Source organism: Colletotrichum acutatum, assembly GCF_030867785.1.
Source record: "Colletotrichum acutatum strain CBS 112980 chromosome Unknown BDZ83scaffold_6, whole genome shotgun sequence".
Taxonomy (NCBI): domain Eukaryota; kingdom Fungi; phylum Ascomycota; class Sordariomycetes; order Glomerellales; family Glomerellaceae; genus Colletotrichum; species Colletotrichum acutatum.
The window spans coordinates 294,786-321,969 of record NW_026849000.1 but is presented as its reverse complement, the minus strand read 5'-3'; the positions used below and the strand labels follow the sequence as shown (position 1 = coordinate 321,969).

The 27,184-nt window shown below is 54.4% G+C and overlaps 10 protein-coding genes across 10 annotated transcripts; 2 read left to right on the top strand and 8 right to left on the bottom strand.

Moving 5' to 3' along the window:
• Positions 1–277: 277 nt before the first annotated feature.
• On the bottom strand, positions 278–1,624 carry BDZ83DRAFT_715596 (calcineurin-like phosphoesterase; the record flags this gene model as incomplete). The annotated part of the gene is made up of 4 exons (XM_060511763.1): positions 278–469; positions 522–951; positions 1,000–1,417; positions 1,474–1,624. The coding sequence occupies 4 exons, from the start codon at positions 1,622–1,624 to the stop codon at positions 278–280; spliced, it is 1,191 nt and encodes a 396-aa protein (XP_060370593.1).
• Positions 1,625–3,412: 1,788 nt separating this feature from the next.
• Positions 3,413–5,427, top strand: BDZ83DRAFT_646880 (Smg-4/UPF3 family-domain-containing protein; the record flags this gene model as incomplete). Its single annotated transcript, XM_060510023.1, has 2 exons — positions 3,413–3,666; positions 3,723–5,427. The coding sequence occupies 2 exons, from the start codon at positions 3,413–3,415 to the stop codon at positions 5,425–5,427; spliced, it is 1,959 nt and encodes a 652-aa protein (XP_060370592.1).
• A 78-nt stretch (positions 5,428–5,505) lies between these two features.
• On the top strand, positions 5,506–6,109 carry BDZ83DRAFT_374060 (uncharacterized protein). Its single transcript, XM_060502665.1, has 2 exons — positions 5,506–5,946; positions 6,030–6,109. The coding sequence occupies exon 1, from the start codon at positions 5,573–5,575 to the stop codon at positions 5,879–5,881; it is 309 nt and encodes a 102-aa protein (XP_060370591.1). The 5' UTR covers positions 5,506–5,572; the 3' UTR covers positions 5,882–5,946; positions 6,030–6,109.
• A 137-nt stretch (positions 6,110–6,246) lies between these two features.
• On the bottom strand, positions 6,247–7,164 carry BDZ83DRAFT_566240 (pyridoxamine phosphate oxidase; the record flags this gene model as incomplete). The annotated part of the gene is made up of 2 exons (XM_060503837.1): positions 6,247–6,577; positions 6,674–7,164. 2 exons carry the CDS (start codon positions 7,162–7,164, stop codon positions 6,247–6,249), a joined length of 822 nt encoding a protein of 273 aa, XP_060370590.1.
• Positions 7,165–7,530: 366 nt separating this feature from the next.
• Positions 7,531–9,121, bottom strand: BDZ83DRAFT_374044 (uncharacterized protein). Its single transcript, XM_060502664.1, has one exon. It carries the CDS (start codon positions 8,830–8,832, stop codon positions 7,897–7,899), a length of 936 nt encoding a protein of 311 aa, XP_060370589.1. The 5' UTR covers positions 8,833–9,121; the 3' UTR covers positions 7,531–7,896.
• A 5,380-nt stretch (positions 9,122–14,501) lies between these two features.
• Positions 14,502–15,387, bottom strand: BDZ83DRAFT_374007 (uncharacterized protein). Its single transcript, XM_060502663.1, has one exon. The coding sequence runs from the start codon at positions 15,241–15,243 to the stop codon at positions 14,644–14,646; it is 600 nt and encodes a 199-aa protein (XP_060370588.1). The 5' UTR covers positions 15,244–15,387; the 3' UTR covers positions 14,502–14,643.
• Positions 15,388–16,220: 833 nt separating this feature from the next.
• BDZ83DRAFT_747314 (uncharacterized protein) lies at positions 16,221–16,967 on the bottom strand (the record flags this gene model as incomplete). Its single annotated transcript, XM_060513416.1, has 1 exon — positions 16,221–16,967. One exon carries the CDS (start codon positions 16,965–16,967, stop codon positions 16,221–16,223), a length of 747 nt encoding a protein of 248 aa, XP_060370587.1.
• Positions 16,968–19,849: 2,882 nt separating this feature from the next.
• On the bottom strand, positions 19,850–20,185 carry BDZ83DRAFT_747313 (uncharacterized protein; the record flags this gene model as incomplete). Its single annotated transcript, XM_060513415.1, has 2 exons — positions 19,850–19,996; positions 20,135–20,185. The coding sequence occupies 2 exons, from the start codon at positions 20,183–20,185 to the stop codon at positions 19,850–19,852; spliced, it is 198 nt and encodes a 65-aa protein (XP_060370586.1).
• Positions 20,186–21,492: 1,307 nt separating this feature from the next.
• Positions 21,493–23,461, bottom strand: BDZ83DRAFT_566303 (threonine synthase; the record flags this gene model as incomplete). The annotated part of the gene is made up of 4 exons (XM_060503842.1): positions 21,493–22,470; positions 22,541–22,746; positions 22,856–23,228; positions 23,369–23,461. The coding sequence occupies 4 exons, from the start codon at positions 23,459–23,461 to the stop codon at positions 21,493–21,495; spliced, it is 1,650 nt and encodes a 549-aa protein (XP_060370585.1).
• Positions 23,462–24,943: 1,482 nt separating this feature from the next.
• Positions 24,944–26,992, bottom strand: BDZ83DRAFT_646875 (uncharacterized protein; the record flags this gene model as incomplete). The annotated part of the gene is made up of 1 exon (XM_060510022.1): positions 24,944–26,992. The coding sequence occupies one exon, from the start codon at positions 26,990–26,992 to the stop codon at positions 24,944–24,946; it is 2,049 nt and encodes a 682-aa protein (XP_060370584.1).
• Between the last annotated feature and the right edge of the window lie 192 nt (positions 26,993–27,184).

Below are 27,184 nucleotides of genomic sequence, written 5' to 3'. Positions count from 1 at the left end.
TCTGCAGCAAAAGAAGAACCATCTCTCATCATCGTGCGTATTTTCCATGCACGACAGTGATGCCCGGGTGTTTAGTTCCCAAGACGGTTTTGTGTACTAAGACGAATGTGAGGCTCATCGTGATATTCAGAGCCTCGCCGCTTGATTCCGAGCGGCCGGTAGTTGGAGACGTGATTTCAGCAAGAACCACGTTGGAACCTCAGGACAAAACCCCGACGGTGTTCCAAACGCGTCCCCAGCACAGTTACGTCTCCGATATAGAGATCAGCGAGCCCAATCAGAGGAAGTAGTCGCCCGGTCCGCGGCGGTTGGCAGGGACATGGCGCTGTTCGTCGGGGACTGCCGAGAAAATGCTGAACTTGGGGTTCATATCCTTGTCGACGGTCATGATGGACGCAACATTACCGCAGCGGTAGCAGTAGTTCGGAGCCGACCACACCGTGACGACAGAGTTCTGCGGGAAGTGATACTATTTTGCGTTAGCATAAACCCAGTAATGCGGACTGATGATAGGCACTGACCTTGTAACCCTCATTGACAAGCTGGTGAGCTCTAGCGATAAGCTTAAGACCGTTCACGTGGTTGAACTCGGTTGCAACCTTGTCGCCAAAGAGCCAGCCAGCGCCGCGAGGGCTAATAGCCCAAGTCTCGACGTCTTCGGGATCGGACCAAACAAGATCGCAGAAAGCGCCTTCGTGAGGGATCTCCTGCGCACGGGCAACAACGCGGATCTGGTCGATGGTGCGGATCTCCGGACTAAGACCACCATGGACGCAGAGAAGCTCTCCATCGACAATAGCAGCGAGGACGAGGAAGTCGAAGACATGGCAGCACGCCTTCCACACGGAAGCGTTGCCATACTTTTGCTGGCACTCCTCGTAGAATCCGTACACCTGGGTGATTTGGCGGGACTCGTGGTTGCCACGAACGAGGACGATTCTGTCGGGGTATCTGAAAATGATTAGTATGATGGTGCAACGGACGGCAAAAGTTACCTACTTAGCCTTCAAGCACATGAGTAGAGTAAAAGTCTCCAAACTGAAGTAGCCACGATCGACGAAGTCACCCAAGAAGATGAAGCGGGTGTCGGCAGACTGCGACGTGGTGGAGACCTCAACGGCGGAGTCGGCTCGGGAAGTCGCGCTGGTATCAGCGGCCGCGGCGTCGTCCTCATCGTCTTCATCAGCAGGGGGGCTGCCAGCATTGCGGACCTTCTTTTTGAGCTTCGGGTTCGTAATCTCGGTAGGAGGCTCAATGTCCTCGGGGCTGATGACCGTGGTGGCAGTCTTGGGGGCCTCCACATTCGACTCGCCAGGCATTCCACCCGCAACACGAAAGAGCTCCAGCAGATCGTAGAATTGACCATGGATGTCACCGCAAATTGTGACCGGGGTGCACACAGGCTGAATATTGGATTCTAGATTCCACAAGTCAGCACAAGGTTAGAGAAGAGAGGATTATAGTATTCCTCACCCTCCATGAGTACCTCCTTTACAAGCTCGCACAGCTCTTTCATGGCGCGCTCGGGCAAGTAATGACACTGCTTGGCTTCCTCCAGCCACTCGTCTAAGCCCGCATTGGGAGAGAGTTTGGCGGGGCCGGGTCGGGGGATGTGGCTCGCCATTTTTTCGAGTACTTGGGTATGCACCTGAGATGTTGCCTCGATGTCGTACGGGTTGAAGTCCTCGGAAATGTTTGGATTGAATTCGGTGTAATACACAGCCAAGTCGTCGTCGATGTCGTCGTCGATATCGTCGGACTCGTAGTAGCTCGGATCGAAATCCTCTGGGAAATCGTCAAGATCAAGACTTCCGCCGCGGAGCGAAACGTGCGATGAACCGTTGGACTGTTGAATGGAGCGACCAATTTGTGCGGTGCGAATATCGGGCTCCTCAGAGTGATCGAGTTCCTCGTATTCGGTCGATGATTCCTCCTGGATGGTCTCAGGGGGAGGTTGATTTTGAGCCGGGCCGTAGAAAGCGAGAGAAGAGGCGTTCGACGGTGTTGAGAATGATGCGGACCGGGCACGGCGACGTGAGGGCGTTGGAAAAGGCTCCTGCTGATTCAAGGCGACCGGGTGTGACTGCAAAGGCGAAGGGTGCGGTGGAGCACTGTTCTGAGCGGGGAGCGTCGGAGGGGTATTATGGGCAGCACGGCTGGGTGCGGCTGTTGTGGACTGCTGGGCAGTGCTAGCAGGGGGGAGCTCTGGTAGAGGACGAGGGTTCTGTGAGTTCCAGGTGCTTTCGGGTGACGAATTCTGCAAGAATGATTCGAGAGTCCGCTGGTCATGGGCTTTGCGACGCAGAACTCGCTGGTTGTACTCGTCGAGCAGGTTATCGAAACCTCCAACTACAACGGGACGGCCTGAGTTGGGGTCTCTGAGTTGTCGGCGCGGCGGATTGCTAAGAGGGGGGAGGGTGGGGATGTAGCCAGAACGACCAGGGACTGGAATTCCACGACCGCGGACGGACGCTGGGGTAGCACGTTCAGATGCGACAGGCACCTGCTGGGGACTGGTAGGATGATGCGCTCCGAGGTTGATGGGAGTTGCGCCCGGTGGAACTGAAGGGAGTTGAAAAGATACGGCTGCGCTGCGGTTGCGAGCACGGTCGCCAGTCGGTCTGCGCCGTCTGACAGTGTTGGTAAGCGGATTATTCTGATAGCTGTTTGCTCGTCGGATGGCCGCTTCGATCTCTTGCGCAGTCGGCTCTCTGTACTCAGAACTCGTCGCAGCTTCCCGTGAATGACTTCCTTCCGTAGCTTGGGCAGGTGAAGCTATTTTCAACTGTTTGAAATCCGGAAAGGTCTCCGGGTAGACGTCGATATCCTCGATTTCTTTGTCCTTGATGTTCGAGGTACCACCTTCTTTCTCTTGACCTGCCATCTTGATGGCTGGTGGGTGCTGGGTGAACCTCGGAATATTAGGTGTATCGGAATATTATTTGACCGAAGATGCTCTGTGAGAGGTTGTGTTTCTGCCGAGGTTTTTCCGAAGTGAAGTTTGTGGGGCTGTGTGAGGTGAGGAGTGGAAGGACAGCCCTTGAGCCCCACCCAGACAAAGCTATCCAAAAAGGGCTAGTGCAAAAGATAAGATAAGGCCCACATGAGGCAGTGGCCCGTTGTGAGCCATTCTTTCAGATCTGAAGTTAAGGTGAACCCAAAGCCCCGCGTCACTACCCTGCCATCACATCACCTTTTGACATCTGAGCCAGGTCTTGCACACACCTTCTTGGACCCTTTGCGCAGCAGACTTCGTCTTTCGGAACACTCCCACTTAAACATTTTCCAATGTTTCTTGCACAGCTTATCACCAGGCTACAAGACAAGAAACAATAACCAAACAAAAACAGCGTAGCCATCCTCTATCAGGTATTGATCACGAGCATACGCATATAAGGCTATCTATTCCACAATGGCAACCTCTGGCGCCCAAGGCGCATCTCGAAAGACAAATGGAGTTCTTTCGGTCTCCGGCCAACAGGCCACTACTGATGCGCCAAAGTCCAATAAGAGTAGGACTCCCGTCGAGGGCGACAAGGTTGTTATTCGAAGACTGCCCCCTGGCATGACGGAGCAAGAATTATGGAACAACCTAGGCGACGAATGGAAGGCCGGCAATGGCCTCGTTAGCTGGCACAACTTTGAGGCTGGGAAGATCTCTCATGAGTATGTGCTTGCTCCCATGTGTCCAAGGGTTGGTGGCTAATGCTTCTTGCGCCTAGCCCTGCGAAGCCATCGAGGCCAGGACGAGTCTATCTTCATGTTCTTAAGCGCGAGAGCCTTAACACGTTGTCGAATCTAATTCAGGCCAAGTCTTGGGAAGATGCAAAGATGACATCCAATAGCGCTTCCCTAGTCGGCCCGCCCGTTCTCGAGTTTGCGATATACAACAAAGTCCCCAGTAGCAAGAAGCGCACCGACCCAAGGCAGGGAACTATTGATCAGGACCCCGAGTTCATGGCCTTTCTACAATCCTTGACCAATCCTGAGATTGATAAAGATAATGAGAGCAATGAGAACAAGGATGTGGAGGAAACGAAGCCCGAAACGAAGGTCACAACGACACCGTTGATTGAGTTTCTCAAGGAAAAGAAGGCCAACAAGCAGAAAGAGGCTGCCGCCGCTAAGAGCGCTAAGCAGGCTCGGCAAGACTCCAGCACCAAGGGCAAGTCGTCGGCATCAACGGCGGAGGATTCAAAGAAAGGCAAGAAGGACTCTAAGGGAGACAAATCGGCCGATAAACCCAAAGAGACGGTCAAAATCCTCACCAAAAAGGCCACTGCGGACGCTGTTAAGGCCGCAGAAGCTGTCGCCAGCCAGATCACGCAGGCCTCCTCTTCCTCGTCTCAGGATCAGCCCAAGAGTAGGCGAGCTGGTATTGCGGCTGCTGCCCGCATCTTGCAGCGAGACCTTGGCATCAGCCCCGGAAGCGCCCATAGGAGGGCACGACTCGATGCTGCCAAAGCTGAGGCCGATTCGAAGGGAACATCGTCAAAGGAAGCAGCTCAGCCAGTGGTCGAAGCCCCAGCCGCTGCTCCGCCACCCGTCCCGGCTCCCGCTCCGGCATCCTCAGCTGCTTCACAAACGTCCGAGAGAAACGCCACGCCCACGGCACCTAAGTCAGGTCGTTCTAGAAGAGGCGGTGGTGGAAAGAACGCAAGTGCCAATGAACCAAAGGGCAAGTCAACCGAGGCGAGCGGCTCTTCTAGCGCTCCGGCACCTGCCAAAGCACCGGTCATCTTGCTTAAGAAGAAGGACGAGGAGAAGAACAAGGAAAAGGCTGCCAAGACCGATAAGGAAGCATCGAGCTCGAATTCGCAGCCAGCCGCTGCGCCAGCGAATGCCAAGTCCAACGCCCCTACCGGTCCTAAGGCATCAGGCAAGGGCAGCAACGCAAAGAAGAGCACTGCGGCCGTCACCGCTGGCGTGACCCGTGGTTTCGTCAAGCACGCAAATCCATCACAAGGTGTAACCGAGGCACTCCTCAAGCAAGCTATGGAGGTTTTTGGCACCGTCACCTTTGTGGAAATCGACAAGCGCAAGGGCTTTGCCTATGTTGACTTCTCCGATCACGACGGTCTCGTAAAGGCAGTTGCCGCGAGCCCCATACAGGTTGCCCAGGGCACAGTCCAAGTTCTTGAGCGCAAGGAGAAGAAGCCTGCCGCCTCGAACTCGAACTCGAACGCCAATAACTCCAACAACAGCAAGGCAGCCAATACCGCAGCAGCAAGCTCTAGCTCTGCTGCACCATCGACGACCAATGCATCTAACAGCAACGCCACGCCTTCCGAGAAGCCGGAGCACCATAAGCGGACCAGGCGTGGTCGTGGTGGTGGTAAGGCCGCGGCGGCTGGTGCGTCGGGCAGCAACAGCGGCAACAAGGATGCGGCGCGCGAGTCCGCCGCCCCTGCTGCAGGCACGGGATGATCCAAGGGGAGGGAAGACGCAAGGCAAAGAATTTTTTGCATTCGTTTTGAAAAGTGATTGTACCTCGCATGGTCGATTCCCACGTGTGAAAGAAGAGCGCAGCATGCGGGTTCGCAGGTGCGGGAAGGGTCAGCAAGTATAGGCAATGGGTGGGCGTTATTGCGTACCTGCGCACCACCTGCGTTTCTGCCCAACGGGCCTAATGAGTGAGGGCCACGATGCGATGAAGAGGTACGGAGTATGGGCGACGCAACACCCGGTTCGCTGGATGCAGTTGCCCCCCTCCCCGCGCCATCCACAATATCGATTATTCTTTGACGATATCACCCGCCGATACCAGCAGCATTGTGCATTGCAGAGGATGTGGCGTTGGGGTGTGATCAGCGCAAAGGGTTTGGCGGGAGGAGGTAGTCGATGGTTGGTGGTTGGCTGTCGTAAGCGCACCTTGACCTGAGAGATCATCACGAGTGGCCGAGGAGTATGAGAATCAAGTAGAGATTATCCTAATAGGACAGAATCGTGAGTTTACGGAGGTTCCAGTCTGTTATGTGGAATTCGGGCGACCATAATCCGATACAAGCTTTCTCACACTCTCCCATTAGCACTCCTTCTCATTCCGCTATTGGGATTTCGCGATAGCTTCGCAATTGACAACAGATGCCACCACGGTCATTCCCAAAAACAGCCAACTGGCATTTCGCATTTACTACTTCCTGCCACGCCCATCATCTACCTTTTTTTTTCAAGAAAAAAAAAACTTCAAAGTTGAGCAATCTCCATGACCAACCATTCCCATCCCAATGTATCAAAACCACAGCCTCAATTAGGCCAAATCCAATTATGCTCCCTCCCCTCCCTCCACCTCACAACCAACCCACCCACCACCCCAGTACCAAAATACACCAAAACAGCAATCAAAACCCCCAACAAAACACCCCTCGTCTCCCTCGCAGCGCGCAGCACCTCCGCCTTGAGGTCCGCGACCCAGAGCGTCTCCCCGGCATCCCGCCTCGCTGCCTTCAGCCCGGGTAACCCGTCGATGGAGGTGCGGTTCGTCTCGACCTGGTAGGTATTCACGGTATTATTGTCGACGCGCTTTTTCCAGTAGTAGTCGAGCGTGGGACGCTCTTCAAAGACGGAGAGTTCGTCTCTCTTCGTCTGGGCGGTGTCCTCCTTTCCGGTATCGATAGTGTCGTGCCGCTGCGGCCGCTGCTGCGTCGCCTTCTCTAGCGTCCCGTCCTCCGACGCCGTGGCAGGCGCATAAAGCTCCCTCCTCACCATGGGCACGCCATACCCGCAACTCGTCTGCACCTCCCACACCTCGCCGATAACAACAGCCCTAGCACCATCATACGACTCCCTGTTACTGTTACCAACGCCGCCGGCCTCATCACTCTGCGGGATGACACGCTTCATCCACTTATCAAAGTCCGGGTGATCCCACTCCACGATCCGGCTCTTGCAAAACAGACGCAGGATACGCGGGGCGGGCCCGAAGGACATGAACATGAGCGTCAGCCGACCGTTCTCGTAGCTGTGGGCAATGGTCTCGCACCCGGAGCCGGTGCGGTCAATGTAGGCGACCAAGTTGGGCGAGAGGACGGCGAAGTGGGCGGAGAGGCCCTTGGGGGAGACGTTGATGTGGGGGTGGTGGGTTGGGGCCGAGGCCGTGAAGAAGACGGGTTGGCGGGCGGCCCAGTCGGCGAGGTCGGGGTTGAGGGAGGGGTACAGCTTCATTGTGGCGGTGGGGATTTTTACGTATGTTGTACGAGTAGTTTATATGGTTTGGAACGATTGTTTGTTTTAAAGATTTTATTTTATATTTGGGATGGCGTCAATCGACGTCAAGTGATGAAAAGATGTGATGACCTCGGATGAAACTCAGGTATATAGATAATGATATATCGTGGAAAACATGAAAGGGTATTGGGTATTGGGTATCGAGTTGTTGACATGAGAGAGCTAGTACAGGATTTGATACATGACTGAGCAATATGGAAAAGGAAGAAAAAAACCAAAAATCAAAAACTTTTTGAGGAGGCGGATTTCCGTCTCCTGAAATAAACAATTGGCCTCGGGAAACGGCCAAGTTCGCCGAAGAATGTCATCGAGGATGAGTCAACCGACTAATTGCGTCAACCGGCTGGCGTCTCAACTCTCAAGTAAGTCGTTGCGCCCGGACTCGGTGCGGGTGCGGGGGTCCCATCTGTAGCCTCAGAGCGCCCATCCCGTCTTGGAGAAAAGGTGCAGAAAAGGCCGCTTTTCAAGCCTCTTCCCTCCCCGCACCGCCTTATCGGTTGGAGGCTGCGTTTGCCAGGGATGAAGAATTTCCTGTGGCTGAATGCAGAGTATCGTAAACGTATTTTTCAGCAGCGAAGAAAAAAAAAACCACCCTTGCCCGCTGGGAGTGTGTCACACAGGGCTTGGCCAATTTTTTTGGTTGCTTCTTGCTTGTTTGTGTCGGATGCTTTACCGACGCGACCTCCCGCGGGTGGTCTCTGGTAGAGGGTGTGCGTAATAACTTCCATCCTCAACGTATGGTGAATGGCCATGGCCATATGCACTACCTTCATAGCTGAAAGGACTCTCGTGGTCCGGGTAGCCTGGAGTGTGCTGGTCGTAAGGTGAATCGGTGACAGTTGTGGTCGTAAGGACGGTAGGTCTTATGGCGTACGACGTAGACTCGGAGCGCTTGGTACGGGGACGGGTCGGCTCCACGATGGAAGCGGGCCGAGGAGCGCTGGGACCCATGGGCTCAATGTAGCTGCCCTGCTTGCTGCCCCTCGAGCTTCCGCTGGAGGTGCTCTTGTCGTCCTTGTGCTCGAAGCGGCGGCCGAGGCGCACCTTGTCTTCCTGGCAGCGCTTCGCAAGCTCCTTGTCCTCGGTGGGCTTGCGGACTTTGCTCTCACCGCGGGTGCGGTGCTTGGAGTCGCTGCGACGCAAAGCCTTTGACTCCTTGGGCTCCTTGTGTTCTCTGGGCTCCTTGTATTCTCTGGGCTCCCTGTGCTCTCTCTCCTTGTGTTCTCTTGGAGAGGGTGGTTGGCTGGGAAGTGCGCCCGACATCTTTGTCGACTCTCGAGAGGGGCTGTGGCGTTGTGCCTTGCGGAGATCCTCCCGTAGAACCTGGTTTTCGGTGCGCAAGTTATCCTTTTCGCGCTCCCAGGCTTTCTTGTCGATCTTGAGAACTTCAATATTGTTCTCGAGGGCGGCGTAGCGAGCTTTGGTTTCGCTCTTGAGTCGTGACATATCGTCCAGCAGCTTATTGTACTTCAACTCAAGGTCGAAGTAGTCCTGGGCGGAAGGGCTTGAGCTGATTACGGAGATGCTAGAGTCGCTCGATTGGTGGCGGTGGCCCTTTGTGGTCTGGAAGGTGACGCGAGCCTCTTTTTTGTTGGCGGTAGACATGGTTGGTGGTTATTGGGCGGCGCTGGGTGGCCGGGGAATTGTCGATCAACGGTAGGGTTGTGAGTTGACGGTGTGAACCAATGTCCAAGGCAAGGAGCCTTTTCGCCGTAGACAGGCGCGACGAAAGTGAGAGCGAAATGTCCGTTATGAGCGATCCGGTTGCGATGTATGTATTTGAAAAGAGTAGAATTGAAATTTTTTGAAATTCAATGTGGGTGGTGTGGTGGTAGGCGCGGGTTAATACTTGTCGTATGTGTGTGCCTTGTCGAGATGAGTCAAGTCGGGTATATAAGGGGTTGAATGCTGCCCAAGATGGGACCGGGTGTTATTTTGGTCTGGGATAGAGAAAATAATAGCCGCACCCTGAAATGAGCAGGTACTAAGGTAACTGAGGGATGAATAGGGAGGGGGAGAAAAAGGCAGAAGCGGCGTCTTTTGACATTTTATTTATCCAGATTTGTAAAAGCAGGTATTGCAGGCTTGACGGAGAGGAAAAGTCGCAGCCGGAGGCGGAGGGAGAATGACAGATGGGATTTGGTGTGGGTGACTGGCAGTGGATTGCATTGCTGCCTCCGGAGCTAAGAGAGGCAGACAGCAAAGTTGCGATGCAAAGGGAGAACGTACGAATACCTAACCCCTGCAACCCACAACCACAACCGCAACCGGGTACGTAGCCACACTGAAATACCTACCTTACCTGCAATACATGCCGTACGGATACATTGACATGTCCATGCCATAGGCATAGGGTACGGGAACGGGTACATCGCTAGTTGGGTAGGGTAGGTAAGGCATGTACTGCGTAGGGTACGGAGGAGGGAACTCGTGGATGCTCCGAGGCACAAGGAGATTAGCAACATTCCAAAAGTATTCCTTCGGTAGTGGCCATGTAGGGCTGGAGCTGCTTAGCCCAGCTTGGTTGCCTCTTGGCTCCATGCAGACTTTTGCGACTGCTGCACTTGCGCAGTGCGTGAGTGAGTGCGTCTGTCTGTCCGAGGTGAGGTGAGTAGAGTCATCGCGGGTCCCCAAATCCCCTCACCTTACAGGCTCACTCGCACACCTCAAGCCTTCCATCCTGCTTCTCCTACTCCGTACCCACAGCAGTTCGCTAGGCAGGACGGACGGCGGAATCGCGGGTTCACCCTTCGAGCAGGGATGTCATGACGGGAGGGACTGGGACTGGGCTGTGGTGCCGTACAAGGGGACGAAAGGGGGGAACACGGACAGGGGTATTTGGTCAAGAAGAGTGTGTGGATGGGAACGGGGACGGGAGAAAGAGGGGAGCGGGACTCGGGAAGAGACTCGACAGTGACAGTGACAGTGGCAGTGACAATCCAGTGGTGAGAGTCAGAGAGTGTGAGTGAGTCCGTCCGGTGGACTACCGTATGTTAAGCCAGAAAGCAAAGTGGAAAAAGAGGTTGACCAGGAATCAACTCCCATTTCTGCTGGCTGTTCCCAAGATGGTCCCCTTGAGCCAACCACAGTCCACAGCCCACCTCAGTCCAAGCCAGACAGAGTCTGACAGACCGAAAAAAAAAAAGGGGGGGCATTGCTCAAGTTCAGTTGACCAAATTTCTCGGTGGCAGCCGTTGCTCTCATTGGCGTACCTTTGGCAGATGGGCGGTGCAGGTGCCAGCAGGGCCAGCAAGCCAACAAGGCAGAAATGCACTTTTCCCCCGTTGCCTCGTTTTGCTGGATTTTCTTGTGGGACGCCTTATTTTCCAGTCTGCCTGTCCGTTTTGTGTGTGCCAATGTGCCTCCGGAATGGTTCGCAAATGCGGCCTGCCACGCCTGCGTACCCGGGAGATTGGTTCGCCCAACCCACGTCTCACGGTCTCACTCAGTCTCTCCCTTCCCCGAGGCAGGCTGCGCTGCCGCTGCGTTGTCCATACAGCGTCCGGCCTCCCGCATTTTGCTTTTGCAGCACCAGAGTCCAGGGGGGCCAAGGGCAGAAGGCGAAGCTCTCGTTTGCGTGCGTCGCTAGCGGAATCCAGTCGCAGCAACGTAAGGTGAGTTGAGGTCAGGACGCAGCTCGCAGCGCGCAGCACGCAGTCCAGAGTCCTCACTCCTGAGGCCTCAAGTGAGGGGCCTGCCGCAGACGGAGCCCCTCCGCCGCCAGAGAATATCGCCGTTGCGCACAACAAAGCCCAAGGACGTCAACGGGCCAACGGTCAACGGGTTTCCTCTTGGCGCTGTGCGGTCCTTTCCTGCGGGCCCTTTCTGCGTCTACGTTTGCGTCTGCGTCGATGTATGCCTGCGCCCCCGAACCTGTTTCTTTAGTCCCTCGTCCGATCTCCAGGATGATGATGTGCGTATCGCCTTTTTGCATTCCTAAGCTCGCGGCCAATAGCTTCGCCATGGTCGTGGGAGAAAAGTGATCGTCGTGTGTACGGAGTACTGCTGTGAGGCCATCGCGAAAGACCCCACCCCACCTCGCAGACGGAGGGAAGGTCATGGGGGGAGGGGCGGGGAGAAGTCAGAACGCAGGAGTCGAAACTCGCGTCGTGAGTCACCCCGCGACAGGACGCGATTCATTCGTGACCATGGTGATAATTGTTTGGTGACTGAGGCCAATGTAGTTCTTTCATGCGCTCAATGCGGGAAATGGCCAACAATCGCGTGTTTTCTCTTCGCACATTTTTCTTACGATGATCGATCTTGATCATTCGAGGGCACCAATGGACGAGCTGATCATGGATCGATCAATTTCGATACGATGATCCGTTCGCTGATGGATAGGAACGTCGCGAGCCGTACCTCCTTGCCATGAGGTGGTGATCAGGCTGTAGGCCGCAGGCAGATGATGGAGATGGTGTTGAGTGACGAACGGGATGATGAAGTGAGGTCCAGTAGGGAAAGCTGCTGCGGTTTGTGGAAGTCGAAGTAACTACTGCGCAAAGCACAGACTAACGGAACACCGCCCCACGGGCTAACCAACGGAAGGTAGCCCACAGGGCAGGCAGGGCAGGCAGTCCCCTGCCAAACACAATCTTGACAGCCCAGCATCGGACGACAACCAATGAAGCTTAATTGTTCTTGCTGCCCCTCCAGAAAGAGTGTTAATTGCTGACATCCTCAGTCCTTCAGGGACATGTACATTGGGTACCTTACTCTGTCTACAACAAGTACGTATCGTACTCCATACCTACCTTACCTTAGGTAGCCAGGACTGCCACCGGTACGTACACTGCACTACCTTACCTTACCTTAGACTCCAGGCGCCAGCCGTCTAGAACCCGGCCGCCATCCTGTCTTGGCAGAAGGTGGAAGAAGCCGGACGCATCTCATGCCTAGGCCTGTCCGTATCCGTAGGCAGAAATCACCAACCTTAGTCTCAGTCTCCAGTTATAGGGCTGGGAGACACGATATTGCTAAGCCCAAGGGAGGTAGGCCAGATCACGACACAACCCCACACCCCTCAAAAGCAAGTATCAGTCAAAGACTCGAAGGATGAAGAATGCATATATCAAGGGGCATGTGGCGTACTTTTTACACTTTCCCATGAACTGAATCTACTAGCTTCGACGGGATAGGCAGGTACCCCTTATCTACCATCTCGAGATGTTCCTAGATGGCGATATCATCTTCCTTGGCGGCTAGGCAACTCTCGGCCTTTTTTTTTGGTCTTTACAAAACAGGGCTGGATCTGGATCGGGAAGAAGCCCGTACAACCCGTACGGTCATGCTGGACGCCAACTACATCACTGAAACGAGAGCTTTGTAAGCGCGCGCAAAAGTCACAGGAAAAGCTTCCCGGTCCAGTAGAGCATCCGGCCAACACCCCCACGGCAGCGGGCCTAGACAACGGGTCGCCGGCCTTGGCTAAAGAGTTCCCCGAGTTCGCCGACTACGTGCCTCTAGCGTAGGATTCCTTCCTTCCGTTCATGCTAGATAGTCACCTGCTTGTGCCTCGTACCTCGTTCACGTTCAGACGCGGGATGTCCAGGGCGCGTTTGTGCTCTTTGAACAAAAGAGAAAAGAAGGCATTGCGTGTTTTGCCAAGGCATGTAGATCCTCTTGTGAGTCCTTCCAAGTGCCAACAAGACATTCTCACTACTCGGGTCGAATGCTGTTGAATCCACTCCCCCCACCCCGCGTTTGACTCGGCTTTCGGGAGGATATCGGGCATGCATGCGATGCGTTGGTTTGTTCTGCAGCAGGAAAATTTCAAATCATCTCTGAAAAGTACGATTCGACAACTCGGTTGGAGTATGGATCGCTGATAGCTGGGTTACGAATCTCGCCTGAAAGGATGTATGCGTGGTACTTTTATGACTTCGCCTCGACAGGCTGGAATCTCTGCGATATTCTTGCCGTTCTACCCAAACATGCACTTTCCCACCTGACATGGTTATCAACATCAACATGTTGACATGCGCGACACCCGCTTCATTGTGTTCTTGGAGGTTGGAGGCAAACCCAGTCTTGCGTGATTTGCCCACTTCGTATGACAATGAACAAATTTTGGACCATGGAACTTGATGCATCGATACCCCAATAAAAGCCATGAACAACGCGAGAGAGTCGAAGTGATACAAGAACAGGATCATCCTTTATCATACCTATACGCCAAGGCACCTTGTCGAAGCCCATCATACTGAAGTGTTTACTGCCTACTATCATCGAAGTAGAGATTATAAATCATCCGTTAAAACGAGAAGGGTAAGGTAAAGCATCACGGGTAACATTGAGAATTGCCAAGTAACGACAACGCTATCCGAATACTTTGTAGATATTCGGATTTCCAATGCGTTTTGGAATTCTATGGAAGTGGAGGGGCAGGGAAGACGGAAGAAAGGAAAGGTGTAAGTTGATTTGTCGACGGGAGAAGAGCGGGGTACTGCCTGGGCCCCTGCCCGGGGAACCTAACCCTTGACGGTACGTACTCGGCGTACCCACTTGAACGTTTCCCATCTGCCAGCGACTGAACGGTGGTGAAGATGGCTGCCTGTTTGCCTTCGTCACGCTTGCAGGTCCGTCTTCGGATGTCGATAGTATCCGTCAGCTTCAAGGCCGGTACCTACCACCTCAGTTCTCGGATGCGGTGATACTACCTGTGTCGAATGTCATCGAATGAGAGATCGTGTCTAGCAATAGCATCCCCCGCGGTTGTCCGTCGTTGACATGGGAGGTAAGCGGGAGGGAGCCCAGCTGAACGTCTGCTTTTCAATACCTCCCAGGAACAAAGACGATACAAAATCAGAGGAACGTGTGGAAGACTTTGGTTTCCTCAGCCGCAGAAGCACGTTTTGGGTGCTTATCTCACTCAACTTCTCTCATCCCTGTCGTTTTCTGTGCCTCGCGGATAACTTCCCTCTTCTGGTTCTTTGCGCGCTTGCTGAAGCGAGAGACGAGCGTGAGCAGGTCATTTGGTGGATTCCATGGTTCCGATTTACACCTGCGGCTGCGGCTGAAGCCCCAAGGATGATGACTGAGTCCGCTCGCTCACCTCGGTGTCAGCATTCTGGCGACAAAGTGAGAGGGCACAAGGTACTCACGATCGCCCCGGCCTCAGACATGCGAATGATTGGAATACGCAACCCCAATACGCCCCGAATACCTACCTTCCTACCTCTACAGCAGTTAAATTTGTTTAATATCATCCCCAAGGCCTATGACGTAGCGGGGAAAGTCGTGAGTGAATTGGCCCGCTCGCATAGGTCGCGAGTTCGAGTCTCGTGAAAAAATCCCCTGCATCGCTACACCTGAGGCTGGTAAGAGTCTCCAGGGGATTTTCGTAGGCCCTCCGTGAGGGGGGCTGAGCTTTTTGCTTTTTGGCACTCTACCTAGATAAGATAGTTAGCTGTCTTGCTAATCTCTCTCTCTCCCCCTTGTAAACGGGATCATTGAGCCGGGAGAATAGTCACTTGAAAGAAAGATGTGGTCCAGGTGAGGCCAACAACATGGATTCCGATCCTGCGGCCGTGGCCCGTTGCAGACGCGCATACCTGCTTCAGTCCTTGCGCGCAACACCTTTTGCGCAATCGCGCACTCGCGCGCTGCCACAGCTTGTGTAACGCCAGTCTCTCCCGCCCGGTGCCAAGACGATGCTGCAGCCTTATGCTGCACACCATTACGTCTGATTTGACGTGGCCATGGGGGTAAAACGAAATCGGCACAGCTACGGAGTACATGAATGGAAAAACCCTTGCACGTTGACAGAACTGCTCGTATCCCCCAGAATGGTATCCCGGACTGTTGGCTGTCAAGCTGTGTACCTAGGCATACCGAGCTGTGGTGGGAAAAGTGCGTGTACCAAATTTGGAGGTAGAAAAGTGTTGGAGAAGGGGACGAGAAGAACGGGATGGCGTCATGAGGTCTGGCCCAACCAATGTCTCGGTTCGGAGACAGCTGACTTGGTGACCCGGTGCCGACGTTCGTCTTACCCTCCGCTGACAGCCACCACCGCATAATCAGATTGTTTGTCAGAGTGGTCTTGGTTTGTTGTTAAATCTTCTGGTAAGATGGTAAATTGTGTATTCCTGTCACTCCACCTGTCGAGCTGTTGAGGCGAATCTTTTGCTTCCATGCGCCGGTGGATGTAGTGACCAGGTTCAATGAGAATCTCGATAGTTTCGATCTAGTTGAAAGACGGTTTAAATAATGATACATGGGTGGTTTCTTTAAGAAAAAGCATGCTCATGTTGAGTAACTTCAGTGTCATCACGTGTGTTACACCTTGGCCAGGAATTTGGCGCGTTCAGGTGCAAACACGAGGAGGAGGGGCTTTTAAAGCAAGGTATTGGCATTCTTCAATTTTTAAACTCGACAAAAGGCTTGGAGGAATGGTTGAGGTAATACGGCTAGTACGAGTAATAACTACCGATATGAAATGAATCATTGAGTGAGATGATAATACACCTCTCCATCGGTCCATCATCCGCCCCAAATAATACCCCTTGATAAAACGTTTCAAAGCTCAAAGTCGTGTGAGAATGCCAAAGGAGTCCATTGTCGACAAATGAAATGTGTCGTGAGCGAAGGTCGGGACTGCGATGCTCCAAAAAGGCGTACCCAATGATCGTCACGCAGTGCCTTGCATGACGGAGTATCCAATGAAGCATCGTCAGCAAAAGTCTATCCCAGATCGAAGCCAATGAAGATGATGCCCTGCAATTTCTGATGAGAGCCTATGCCGATGCGAATGTCAGTTCTCATACCCAAGGCATGATGACTCCGTGAGCAAGAGAGAGGGAGGAAGAAACTCACTAAGGCTCCCTCATGAAATATCATCCAGCCAAACGCGTTCCTTCCTACCAAAGAAAGAGACTATCTCAAGCAGCCGCTGAGGACACTTATCCTCAATCACGCCCAAAGTCCATATCTCGTTGAGAAAGAGGAAAAGAAAAAGAAGAACGTATATCCGTCGCATCCATCCAACACCCGTCTCATTCGTACCTGCTAAACCCATGCCTCCTCAAAATCCTCTCATACTCTCTAATCCTCTCATCCTGGCCCGCAACAACACACCGCTGCTCATGCAACTCCCTCCTCAACCGCCGATTCTGCTCCTCCACGCCGTCATACTTGCCCTCCCACGCACGCACAATCCTCCGCAACTCCTCAATCCTCTCCGCCACCCCGTGCCCGAGCCCGTGTCCGAAGTGGTGGTGATGATGCGGACCATGCCTCAATCGCGCCGCCAGTTCCCTCTCGACCTTTTGCAGCTTATTCTTCAACCTCTCCACCTCCCGCAAATACTTGCCCGCGTTCCCGCCCGAACTCTCAATCGTCCGCCGCAGACTGGCGTTATCCTCGCGCAGGAGCTGGTTCTCCGCCTGCGCGGAGATGAGCAGGGCCGAGAGGCGGCGGCCTTCAACGTCTGAGGCTTGGAGGTCGCATTTCAGGGTGTAGTTTTCGCGGGCGAGGGCGTCGTTTGCTTCGCGGAGCTTGCGCTCGCGGTCTAGGAGGTCGTTGTGTTCGGGCGCGGTGATGTGTGCGCAGTCGTCGCGGCAGCAGTGGTGGGCTGGAGGAGGTGGTGCTGGCGTCGGAGTTGGACAGGGGGCCGGAGCCGGAGCCGGTTCTTCATGGTGGTGATGATGGCGGTGATGATGGTGAGAGCGGGAGCGTTTGAGGGAGACGAATTGGTATTTGCCGTCTGGGGAGGTTTCGAGGTACCACCGGCGGGTGGCCATGCGGTCTGAAGGGGTTGTGGTCGTGGACTAGGTGGTTTGTGGTGTGTTTCTCGAGATGTTTGGCGAGAGGGAGATACTGGAGGAGGTGGTGGTGATTGTCCGTATAAGTCGAAAAAGGTTTGTTGTGAGGCTGTCTAAGTTAAAGTTGAACTGAGAGGTTTCGCAAGAACAGTATTCAGAGTTTCGGGTTCAGGATATTGGACGAAGACGAGAGAAGGCCGGAAACCGACAGGAGTTCAACAAGGGGCAGATCGAGACCTTGATATGGAGATCTGCGGGATAAAGACAGCAGACCACGAGAGCCCCGGAGCAATACGCAGGTGATCAGCGCAGGAGACTACCCCGTCTCGCAATACCAACGAGGACCGGTAAGATGGGGGGGCTGCATGGCGGAGCGGGAGCGGGTAGGGCTTCGTCTTTACTTTGCTCTAGGTTCCTAACCCATTCTACCTTGTTTGATAGGATGCCTCTTCTTTCTTGAGAGGGTGTTTACTGTGTGGTGTGCCCTGGCATAAGGTAGGGAGGAACTTGGGATCCCAGAGCTTTGGGTACGTTCGTCACTAGACTAGAATCTCGCCGTCTTTCGCACATTTACTAGACAGAAGTAGGCGCAGGAACGGCTGCGAGTCATCGGAGGACGAGGCAACAGGGCACGAGGCTCAAGCGCGTGGGCGGGAGAAGGGATGGGCGCCGACTCGGTGGCTGATGCGCGCTGCCGTTGGAGGCTGCGGGACGGGTGAGGAAACTGGTACGAACTGGACCCTTTGACGGATAGTAAACAATACAGATCGACTACATTTATGTCTTGGCTACGTATAGATGGACAACTTTGTTCCCTTCTTTCTCTTGGTTGTTCATACTAAGGCAAGGTACCCTGCAAGGCAGATGGTGGGCAGGGGACCCGGGTGTGTGTACAAAGTTGAGGCACCCTATACAGTTTGAAGAGGATTTAGGTTGTCGGGTGCCCGTTTGGCTGAACTAGGTGTGAGTCCGAAGGCGAGGTCATGTAGACGGCCTCACAAGTTGTGCGCGGTAAGACTTGGGTGGTCGTTTGTGGTGAGCGCATGAGTGGCATGTCTCACGCGCCAGAAGGGGGGTGGAGGGGTCATTCGGGGCCAGCTCCGGGGGGCTGAGCTTTGAACCTGGCGGCGGTTCATCCCGGGGGGTTTGCTTGCGGGCCTCGCGGGATGAGCTGTTCAGTCAGAGGTCAGGTTTGGTCTAGGCTGCTTGTAGGTTGCATGAAACGGAAAAAGGGCACAGAATGAGGAGAGTACAACGGCGCGGTTGATTCTTTGTGGTTTAGATGTTGGTCCTTGAAGATATCGAATTGGAGGTGTGACCGTGGCAGTTGGGGTACCTTACCTTAGATACGTACTGCGTAGGTACGTTTTGGCACGTGGAGCAGGCGCATTGCGGTAAGCAAGCGCCGTCATCGGAAGAATACAGTGCCTAGAACCGCCTTCCTCCCACCATAATCCAGTCACAACACTGTACAACCCTTGCTGTTCACCGCGGCTGCGCTTGGGCTGCCTCTTCACATCCCGGTACGTATCGATTCTTCAGGACCACCACCACCACCACCACCACCACCACGACGAAACAACATTCTTTGATAATGGCCCTTTTGTCTTACGCGGCCGAGTACACCGCCTCCACGAGGCTGCCATAGTAGAAGTCGCAAGTTTGGTCAGGCACCTTCGGATTAGGATAAGGATTGTATACTTTGAACTTTGGCTGGCCGGCTACTTGTGTGACTTGCCCGCCTTCTAGTCATGCCTTGTCTTGGAAGACCTGGAAAGGATGCTATTCCTGTAGCCTTGGACATGTCCCCAAGTCATCCGCTACTGTTTACCGAGTGAGGCAGCCAAATAAATCCGTTCTATTTTTGTCACTACATTCTTCGTCCCCTTGCTTCTCTGCGCCGGCGCCTCTCTGTACTGAGTCTTGTTGCCTGGTGCTGAGAACTCGCTATTCTGCAGCCTTGTTGGTGGTGGCGAATATGCCATGACAAATTCTCATATTTGGGGGCTATGAACGGCTGATATTATCTCTCTTAGCCTCGCTCATAATTGTAATGATACCCAATTGGCTCCATGAGGTGGAGCAAACATGTGGTCACTGCTCGCTTCCAAGGCATTTCCGGCAAGGAAATCAGGCTTGACGATGCTATCAAATCCTTCCTTACCTTTCTCGACCACTCAAGGCATGACATTCTAGCGAACCCAAAAAAGGATTTGACTCCTTTTGCGTGGAGGTGTCTTGAGCAGAGAAGTAAATTATTCCGGTTAGGCCGCTGGTGGCCTCTTCCTTTCTCATAAAACAGGAAGCAGAAAAGACACGGATGTTCCTCTGCCACGGAAAAAGCGATAACCAACTTTTCAAGCACTGCAAGGTGTTTGCTTCACTGCGTCGATGGAGCGAGAATTGGGAGAACGTCTGTGAGCAGATCCCAGAGACTGCCAGTATCCCCATCACACGACGCAGACACTACCTCTGTATTCCAAACATGCCATCAATCTCCACAACCAAAAGCTCCCATCCCGTCAACCCTCGAACTTTTTGTCTTTTTGGGAATACATGAAGCCACAATATGCATGTATTCACGTTATTTGAAGAAGAAGAAAAAAACGGTCTTCTCTCACAAGGCCCGCACATGGAAACCTTTCTCCAACATTTCACATCACATCACGTCACAGCATCCCCAACCCCCAAATTCCCTAACTCAATCTTGTTCAAGAGTTAGGTAGATAGATAATCCGTACATGTAAGTTCCATTGTCCAAACGAGCGTGGAGAATAGAGAAGAAATAAGGTTCCTTCGCGAGAAATCCATAGCAGTCCCGGAAAACCCCTTTCCTGGCCAAGGCCATCCACGAAGCCGTCCTACTTCTTTCCAGTCTGCTGTCCTCCCTGACCAGCGCCAGCACCGCCCTGTCCCTGGCCACCGACCCCGGCATTGGCGTTTCTGTCGCCCGCGCCCTGGGCTCTGGCGGCGAAACCGCCCGAGGACATGTCCTTCCCGCCCTTGTCCTGAAAGATGATTGTTCTTGTCAGTGTTTGCCTGTAAAATATTTCTCTTCACGGAACATAGCCCAGCCGGCTCAACACCCTGATAATCTCAAAGAGTGAGGTAGAGACCACGGGAGGAGGAGGGGGGGGGTGACGAACCTGGCTGGCCTGGATGCGAGAAACATCATCTTCGGTCATCTGGATAGGCATGATGACTGATGTCGTGACGTCGAAATCGAAGGTTGATTGAGTTGATGAAATGTTTGAGTTGCGTGTGAAGACGAAGTGTATGATGTCTGGATGATCTATCAAAAGAGGACATACCTACCGAGACGACGGGACCCGGCTTCTTATAGACTTTTCGTCCCCTATTCCCATCAAATGGGATCTAACATATACCTTACGCACACATAACAGACCTCATCACCTTCCCACCGTCACCATCCCGTCGTCATCATCATCTCCGTCACCGCCTTATCCCAAAACCCACGTCTCAACACAACCACAAAGACAAAAAAAGGAAACCAGCGTCATCCACAGATCATCTCTCCATTACATACCCTCCAACTACCCTCCTCCCCCCAAGTACGAAGCTCTCAAATCAACCGCCTGACTCCGGGGACCTACGTCCCCCCCCCCCCTCCAGCGATGTCTCGCTGGAGGGCCTCCGGCGCCTCAACGAAACGCCACGCCCGTTCCGCAAATCCGTTTGGCTACTAGCTAAAAACTCAAGCTTCCGAACGTGCATTTGACATCTCACAAACTCACGCTGCGATGAGGCGAAGGCGGGGGAGGCAGTCGTCAATCAGTCGGTGTAGCTACAGACAAGTACACAAGCCTCGCAAATATGGTTTGACATGTGCCGTTGTCTTTACGGTTTGGACGATAGCAGCAGAATCGGGAAACCTACATTACCTTAGGTACTGTACCTCCCTCTTAGCCTCCATCTCATTTCCCCAGCACGCGGTATGATATCCAGCAAAAGGGTCACCCATCACAGAGCAAATATCAAATACACCGTCATTCAACGGATCCACGCCACTCTACAAAAGAGTAGTAGAGGAGCAGAAGTACTTTGGTTTGCTTTTGTATTTGTTCAGAACATTCAGGGGTGGGATGGCAATGGCTTTCAGGCCAAGACAAACGCCCATGTAATGCCTAGTAGGTGCGCCCTATCTCCCCCTCTCTCTATCTCTCTTCCTCTCATCCCTTTTGGCATCCGACATCATCGCACGCATGCCCGTCTCTAAACTTCCTCTATGGGCATGACGAAGGAAACTAAGACACCAATGCCGTACCGAGAAGGCCCCTAATCGCAGAACCACAGTTGAGCCATTCCGGAAAGAAAAAAAGCGCCTTCTCTTGTTTGGTGCTCTGGCTTCCCTTCTCAACAAGACTTTTCATCTTATGCAAAGAGGAAGAAGTCCTGCAGGGAAGCCAGGCCAGAAACCTTTGCATGCTTCTAATGCTGTTTTTTATATGCTCCCACACTCTCATGGTATTCCAAAACCCTCCCTTCAGCTCTCGGCAGCCTTGAGCTCCTCGTCGACCTGCGCCCTGACAACCTCCCGCACCTTTTGCCAATCGTTGACAATCTCCGTCACCCTCTTCTCCTTGTCCTCCAAGCCGACGAATTCTGACGGCAACACCTTGGCCTTGAAGTCGAAGCCCTCCTCCTCCTTGAGAGCCAGGTCGACGGCGCCCGCAAACTTGGCCGGGTGGGCCGTGGAGAGCGAAATGTGCGGCACCTCTGCGCCGGCGCGGCTGACGGAACGCTCTGAGGCGGACACGCCAATGGCGGAGTGGGGGTCGAGGACGTAGCCAATCTTGTTGTAGTAGCTCTTGATGGTCTCGACGGTCTGGGGGTCGCTGACGCGCTCGCTCTCAAAGTCGCGGCGGGCCGAGTTGAGCACGTCCTGGTAGACGGGGCCGAAGCCGCCCTTTGTCTTGAGGTCCTTGAGCCACGAGGACACCTCCTGGCCGGCCTGCCTCTTGTTCCACTCGTCGTCCATGCCGGCGCTAGAGGCGAACTCGTAGGCCAGGAACCACAGCAGGCGCTCAAAGTTACTTGAGACGAGAATGTCCATGGCGGGGCTGAGGGTCTCCTTGACGCCGTCCTCGTGCGCCTTGACGCCGTCTTGGGCCAGGCCGCCAGCGGCTTCCGCGGGGGGCGCGGGCTGCTTCTCGTACCTGCCAGTCGTCCAGAATCTGTGCAGGATGTCGTTCTCGTTGGTCGCGATGACGAGCTTGTCGACGGGCAGACCCATGCGGTAGGCAAAGTAGCCGGCGAGGATGTCGCCAAAGTTACCCGTGGGCACGACGAAGCGGACCTTGTCGCCGAGGTTGAAGGTCTCGGAAGACTTGACGAGGGAGAAGTAGGAGTGGAAGTAGTAGACGATCTGGGCCAGGATACGCGCCCAGTTGATGGAGTTGACGGCACCGAGGTTGTGGGTCGAGTTGATGTCGGGGTCGGCGAAGAGAGCCTTGACAATGTCCTAGGTAGCCCGGGGTCAGGAATTGCTGTTCGGCAGAAGTGGTATGGACGCTCGCGCGAGAGGGACTTACTTGGCAGTCGTCAAATGTACCAGTAACAGCCAGGTTGTGAACGTTCTCGTCCAGGACGGTAGTCATCTGGGCCTCCTGGATGGGGCTCACGCGACCCTTGGGGTGGAGGATGAAGACGGAGACATCCTTCTTGCCTCGCAGACCGTAGATGGCAGCAGAACCGGTGTCACCGCTCGTGGCACCGACAACAGTCAGATGATGTCTGTCTGCGCAACGTGTTAGCTAGTCCCCACATGTGCCAATTGCCATTGCATGGTATCTTTTGAGACCGTGGCGGCCCGCAAAGGTTCCGAGACGAAGGGGCGCATAGCATACCCTTTCCAGTCTTGCCCTCGTTCTTGCGCACCAAGAAGTACTCAAACAGGTTGCCGAGGAATTGCAGAGCAACGTCCTTGAAGGCAAAGGTGGGGCCGTGGAACAGCTCGAGGAGGTAGAGGTTGTCGTTGAGGTGGCAGAGGGGGGTGGTCTCGGGGGCTCTAAAGGTGGAATAGCTTCGGTCGATGATGCCCTTGAGATCGGCGGAGGGGATCTCGGAGGGAGAGATGTACAGGGACAGGATCTTGTGGGCGAGGTCGGGGAAGGCCAGGTCCTTCCAGGATTGCCAGTCATCGACCTGGGGAATGTGCTCAGGGATGAACAGGCCGCCGTCGCTGGCGAGGCCCTTGAGGACGACCTCCTCGAAGGAGAACTGTAGTTATCTGCGGTCAGCAACTGCGTGGCCTCGAGCATGATATCCAACGGTGCGCGCGCGCCGATGCGAAGCTGGCTTTTTGGGGGGGAGGGAAGGCATGCACAGGCGACGGAGGAGGAGAAAGGGGGATATCATACACCGCTGTCCTCTCCGCGGGTGCTGAGATACCGCTGGGAGGTAGTGTGGGTGGTGTTGGCGGCGGCCTCGCCCTTGGTACCGTTGGTGGCCATGGTGATAGTTGCGTCTGCGTCTGCGTCTGCGATATGCGGCATGCGGTGAAGGAGGGGGAGTTGAGGTGGAATGGGCAGAATGAAAGATGGGGGGCGGGGAGAAGCCCAATTGCAGCACGGAAAAGAGGGGAAGAGATGGAAGAAGACGGCAAGAGAAGCTCGTCTCTGGGCCGCCGATAATGCACGATCTCTTTGGTTAGAGGAAGAGAGAGAAAAGAGGATGGCGTTGAGATCTTGGAAGCAATCGGACGAAAAGGGCAAGAGAGAAAAAAAAAAAAAAAAAAAAAAAGAGAGAGAGGGCGAGTCACACACCAGCGGCACTGCGGTAGCAACTACGACAAGCGGCCGAAAGTCGGTCTCGACGAGTCGGTCACCCCTCAAAGGTGGCCCGGTGTTGTGGGCAGTCCCGTTCCTCCTCCGAGTTCACTGTGACTGTGTGACAGCGTCCGCCCCTCCTCTCAAAAGTGAAAATTTGCCCCGCACCAGAAATGAAGAGAGCCAAAGAGGCGCGGGGTTGCCCATATCCACCTCACTCACATCTTGGACTGTGTACTGCGGGACTCCGTACAGAGCAAACTGACATAATTCAACGATGACGGGACGCCAAGGGGCCGGGATTGGTGGGTTGTGGAATGCTCAAACCGCGCAGTCTCATTGGTCAATGACTGCCCTGGCGTTTCCTTCCAGATGGCGCCTTCATCTTTTCATCGACAGGGGACCGACCGCTGACCGTGCGTGCCCCTGAACATCCAACATCCAACTCCAACCCTGTCTATCACCACCATCCGCTCTCAGCTCATCTCATACTTGAAGAGCCATGATAGCATTCGCCTTCGAAATGTGGCATGTCTACGCCACAAACCACCTCAGACATGTAATAGCGCATACCAAAGGATGGCCTACTGATACTCGTGCTTCTCCACACCATAAACCCAAAGTGGCTACCTACCATGTACCCCTCCATCACCCCTCTTTCCCAATGGGGCTCGTGGCATGGCAAAAGTCGATAGAGACATCGCGCTGCTGCATGGCGGCTGATGGTGCCATTTGCTTCCCATTCCTTCAGTATGACTCAGCTGGATTCCCAGCCACATGTATTGCCAGTTTGAATTTGCGAAAGCCTCTGGTGAGGCCTTTGGAACCGCCCAAAGGCATTATCATTGTTTCGCAATGTGATACCCCAAGACATCGTGTCTCACTGTAAAGTACTCGCCTGCGAATGTGGTCTATGGAGGCGTGCCGCATCACCCGATATCGATAAAATAGCCAATCGGCCTAATTGACCTAGACGAATACCCCCGAACCATAAAGCATGAGGGGTACTGCTTGTCATCCGGATACCACCCGAATATTCCTTTTATCGCTTACCCTCTAACGCCTGTTGCCCATGTCATTGGGTATCTCGTGAGAAAATGAGTAAAACAATCACGACCATGATGCCATCCCTCCAATTCCCCTGCAGAGCTCCGATAACCCGTAAGTTCACTTTTTGAGCGACTTGAGCAACGGCGCAATCCTCGACCTCTTGCTCAATCCCACACGATAAATAGGCTTCGTCGCCGACGAAGACGCAGGCGTCAAAAACCTCTGCTTTCCCTCGGCTTTCCCCGCCGTCCCAGGCTTGTCGCCATCCGCCTGCGCAGGAGCCTCTTTCGTTGCCGCTACTTTCCCCTCTGCTGCCGCGCTCTTTTGCGGTCCCAGTCCGTCGGAACTAGACTTGCTGAGCGCCGCATTAGGCGTCACTGGCTGCAGCACCCGATCGCTGCCGCCCTTTTCTCGGGGGCCGCTGCCCGCATCTGCTGTGCAACCTTGCTGCTGTGTATCGACGTGCTCGCCGCGGCCCTTGGAATGCTTTGCCGCCTTGCCCGATGGGGCATCACCCGCATACTCCACTTCAGGTGCATGTGGCTTTCCAGTCGCTTGCTGCACGCTTTCTGATGCGTTGTTGTCTACCTTCTTTGGCCGCCCGCGCTTCTTCTTGGTGGTCGTCGGTGTGGCTGCCGTTGCGGCCTCTGTTCCTGCGGCAGCATCCTTCACGGCTTCGCTTGCGTCGGTAGTCCGTGGCGTAGTTGAGGTCTCGGTGGGAGCCGGGCTCTCCACTACAGCGATATCTGATTTTCTCGGCCGTCCTCTCTTTTTTGGTTTTGCTGTGCTCGTTGGAACGGGCTCTTGCAGGGAGACAGGCTCCTCGAGGGTTAATTGCGCGGCTGGGCCCATATCGGCCACGGGAATCTCAGTCTTCCCTGGCATCTCAGCCTCGTCCTGTCGGCTAGCGTCACTACCTCTACGTCGACTGAGACGAGGCTTGTACGATTCTCGATGAAAACCAATGTCGTCGGAATCCCAGCCTTCGTCTTCCCGGCGAGACTCTGTCGCTTGTGGTGGTTCGTCCCTCAAGTTCCTTCTTTTCCGACGGACCGATGCTGCAGATATGATATCCGGGGAAGATTGTATCTCTATTGTTGCCTCTGGATCGACTGACACCCCGAAACCTTCCTGAGTCTGCTCGTGAACTGTGTCTAGTGTGACATGGTCTTCGGCAGGTGCTGAAGGCAAGCCAATCACTCTCGTCTGGCTCGGCGTGGAGTATGCGATAGTCGTGGCCCCGCTTGACCTAGCCGCAGCTTGCAGGGTCGAAAATGGCTGAGTAGGTGTAGGTGCTGGATCTTCCGGAGACGGGCCAACTGAATGGTATTCATATTCCAACTTTTGACTTGCACTCAGTGTCTGGGACTCGATGTACATTGAAACAGGCTTTTGGCCAGAGACCAGGTCGCCAAACGACGGTACCGCGGCTGCCTGTGGGACCACCACCATGTCGACGTCGTCTTCCTCGGCCGGTAGAGACGAATCCGGGTTCCTGAGTCTCGCCCTCTTCCCGTTCTCCATCCTCGCGGCGGCCGGAGTAGTGTCGAACGGCTGCGTAGAGCCCTGCGAAGGCATTTCGATAGCCACTGGAGACGTGAATTCCACATTGTTCACTCGCTTTCTTTTCGTCCCCCTGGTTGAGGTTCTGCTCTTTGCGAGACTGGCGTGAGGCGCTCGACCACCCCCGACGGGGCTGCTGGGAACATCCCACATATCGTCGGGAGTCGCATGGGCAACAGTCATCTTGGGCGACGCTGTGACTTCCGTAAGGTCCACCACCTCTGGTTCCCTTTCCTCGGGGCTGTCCAAACCCGCAATAAGATCGCTGGCGGAGGTGAGCGAGGAGGAACCGGTGTCGTTCCTCTCCAAGTGCGGCTTGTCCTGTGCTGGCATAGCTGGTATAGAGCTGGGCGCTGCACCGTCGGATACAGAAGGTTCGTCCGGCTTTCGCAAAGTATCGTTGACTACTGACGCACGTTGTTGCTCGGTATAGATGGCCTGGAAGAACTTGGGGTCGGTAGAATTAGTCGCGACGCTCGCGGGGTCGGAGGAGCGGCCTTGGCTCGGTATAACGGAAGTCGTAGTAGGTTTCGAGGGACTGTTTGGTGATTCAAAATCATCGTCGGAATCATCCGAGTCCGCGATGATTCGGGCCGGGGCCATTGTCGCGGTGTGGCGAGAAGATCGCGACGTGGGGAGGGTCGCGGCACGCGCCTAGCTCGGGGGCGAATTATGAAACGTACTGCTGTGTACTTGAACAAGTCCCCCTCGACATCCTAAAGTGCCTATTGTTGTGGCGCGGTGCGATGATCGGATAACGCGTTATCACGTGAGGCTTTCACATGCATATTATGC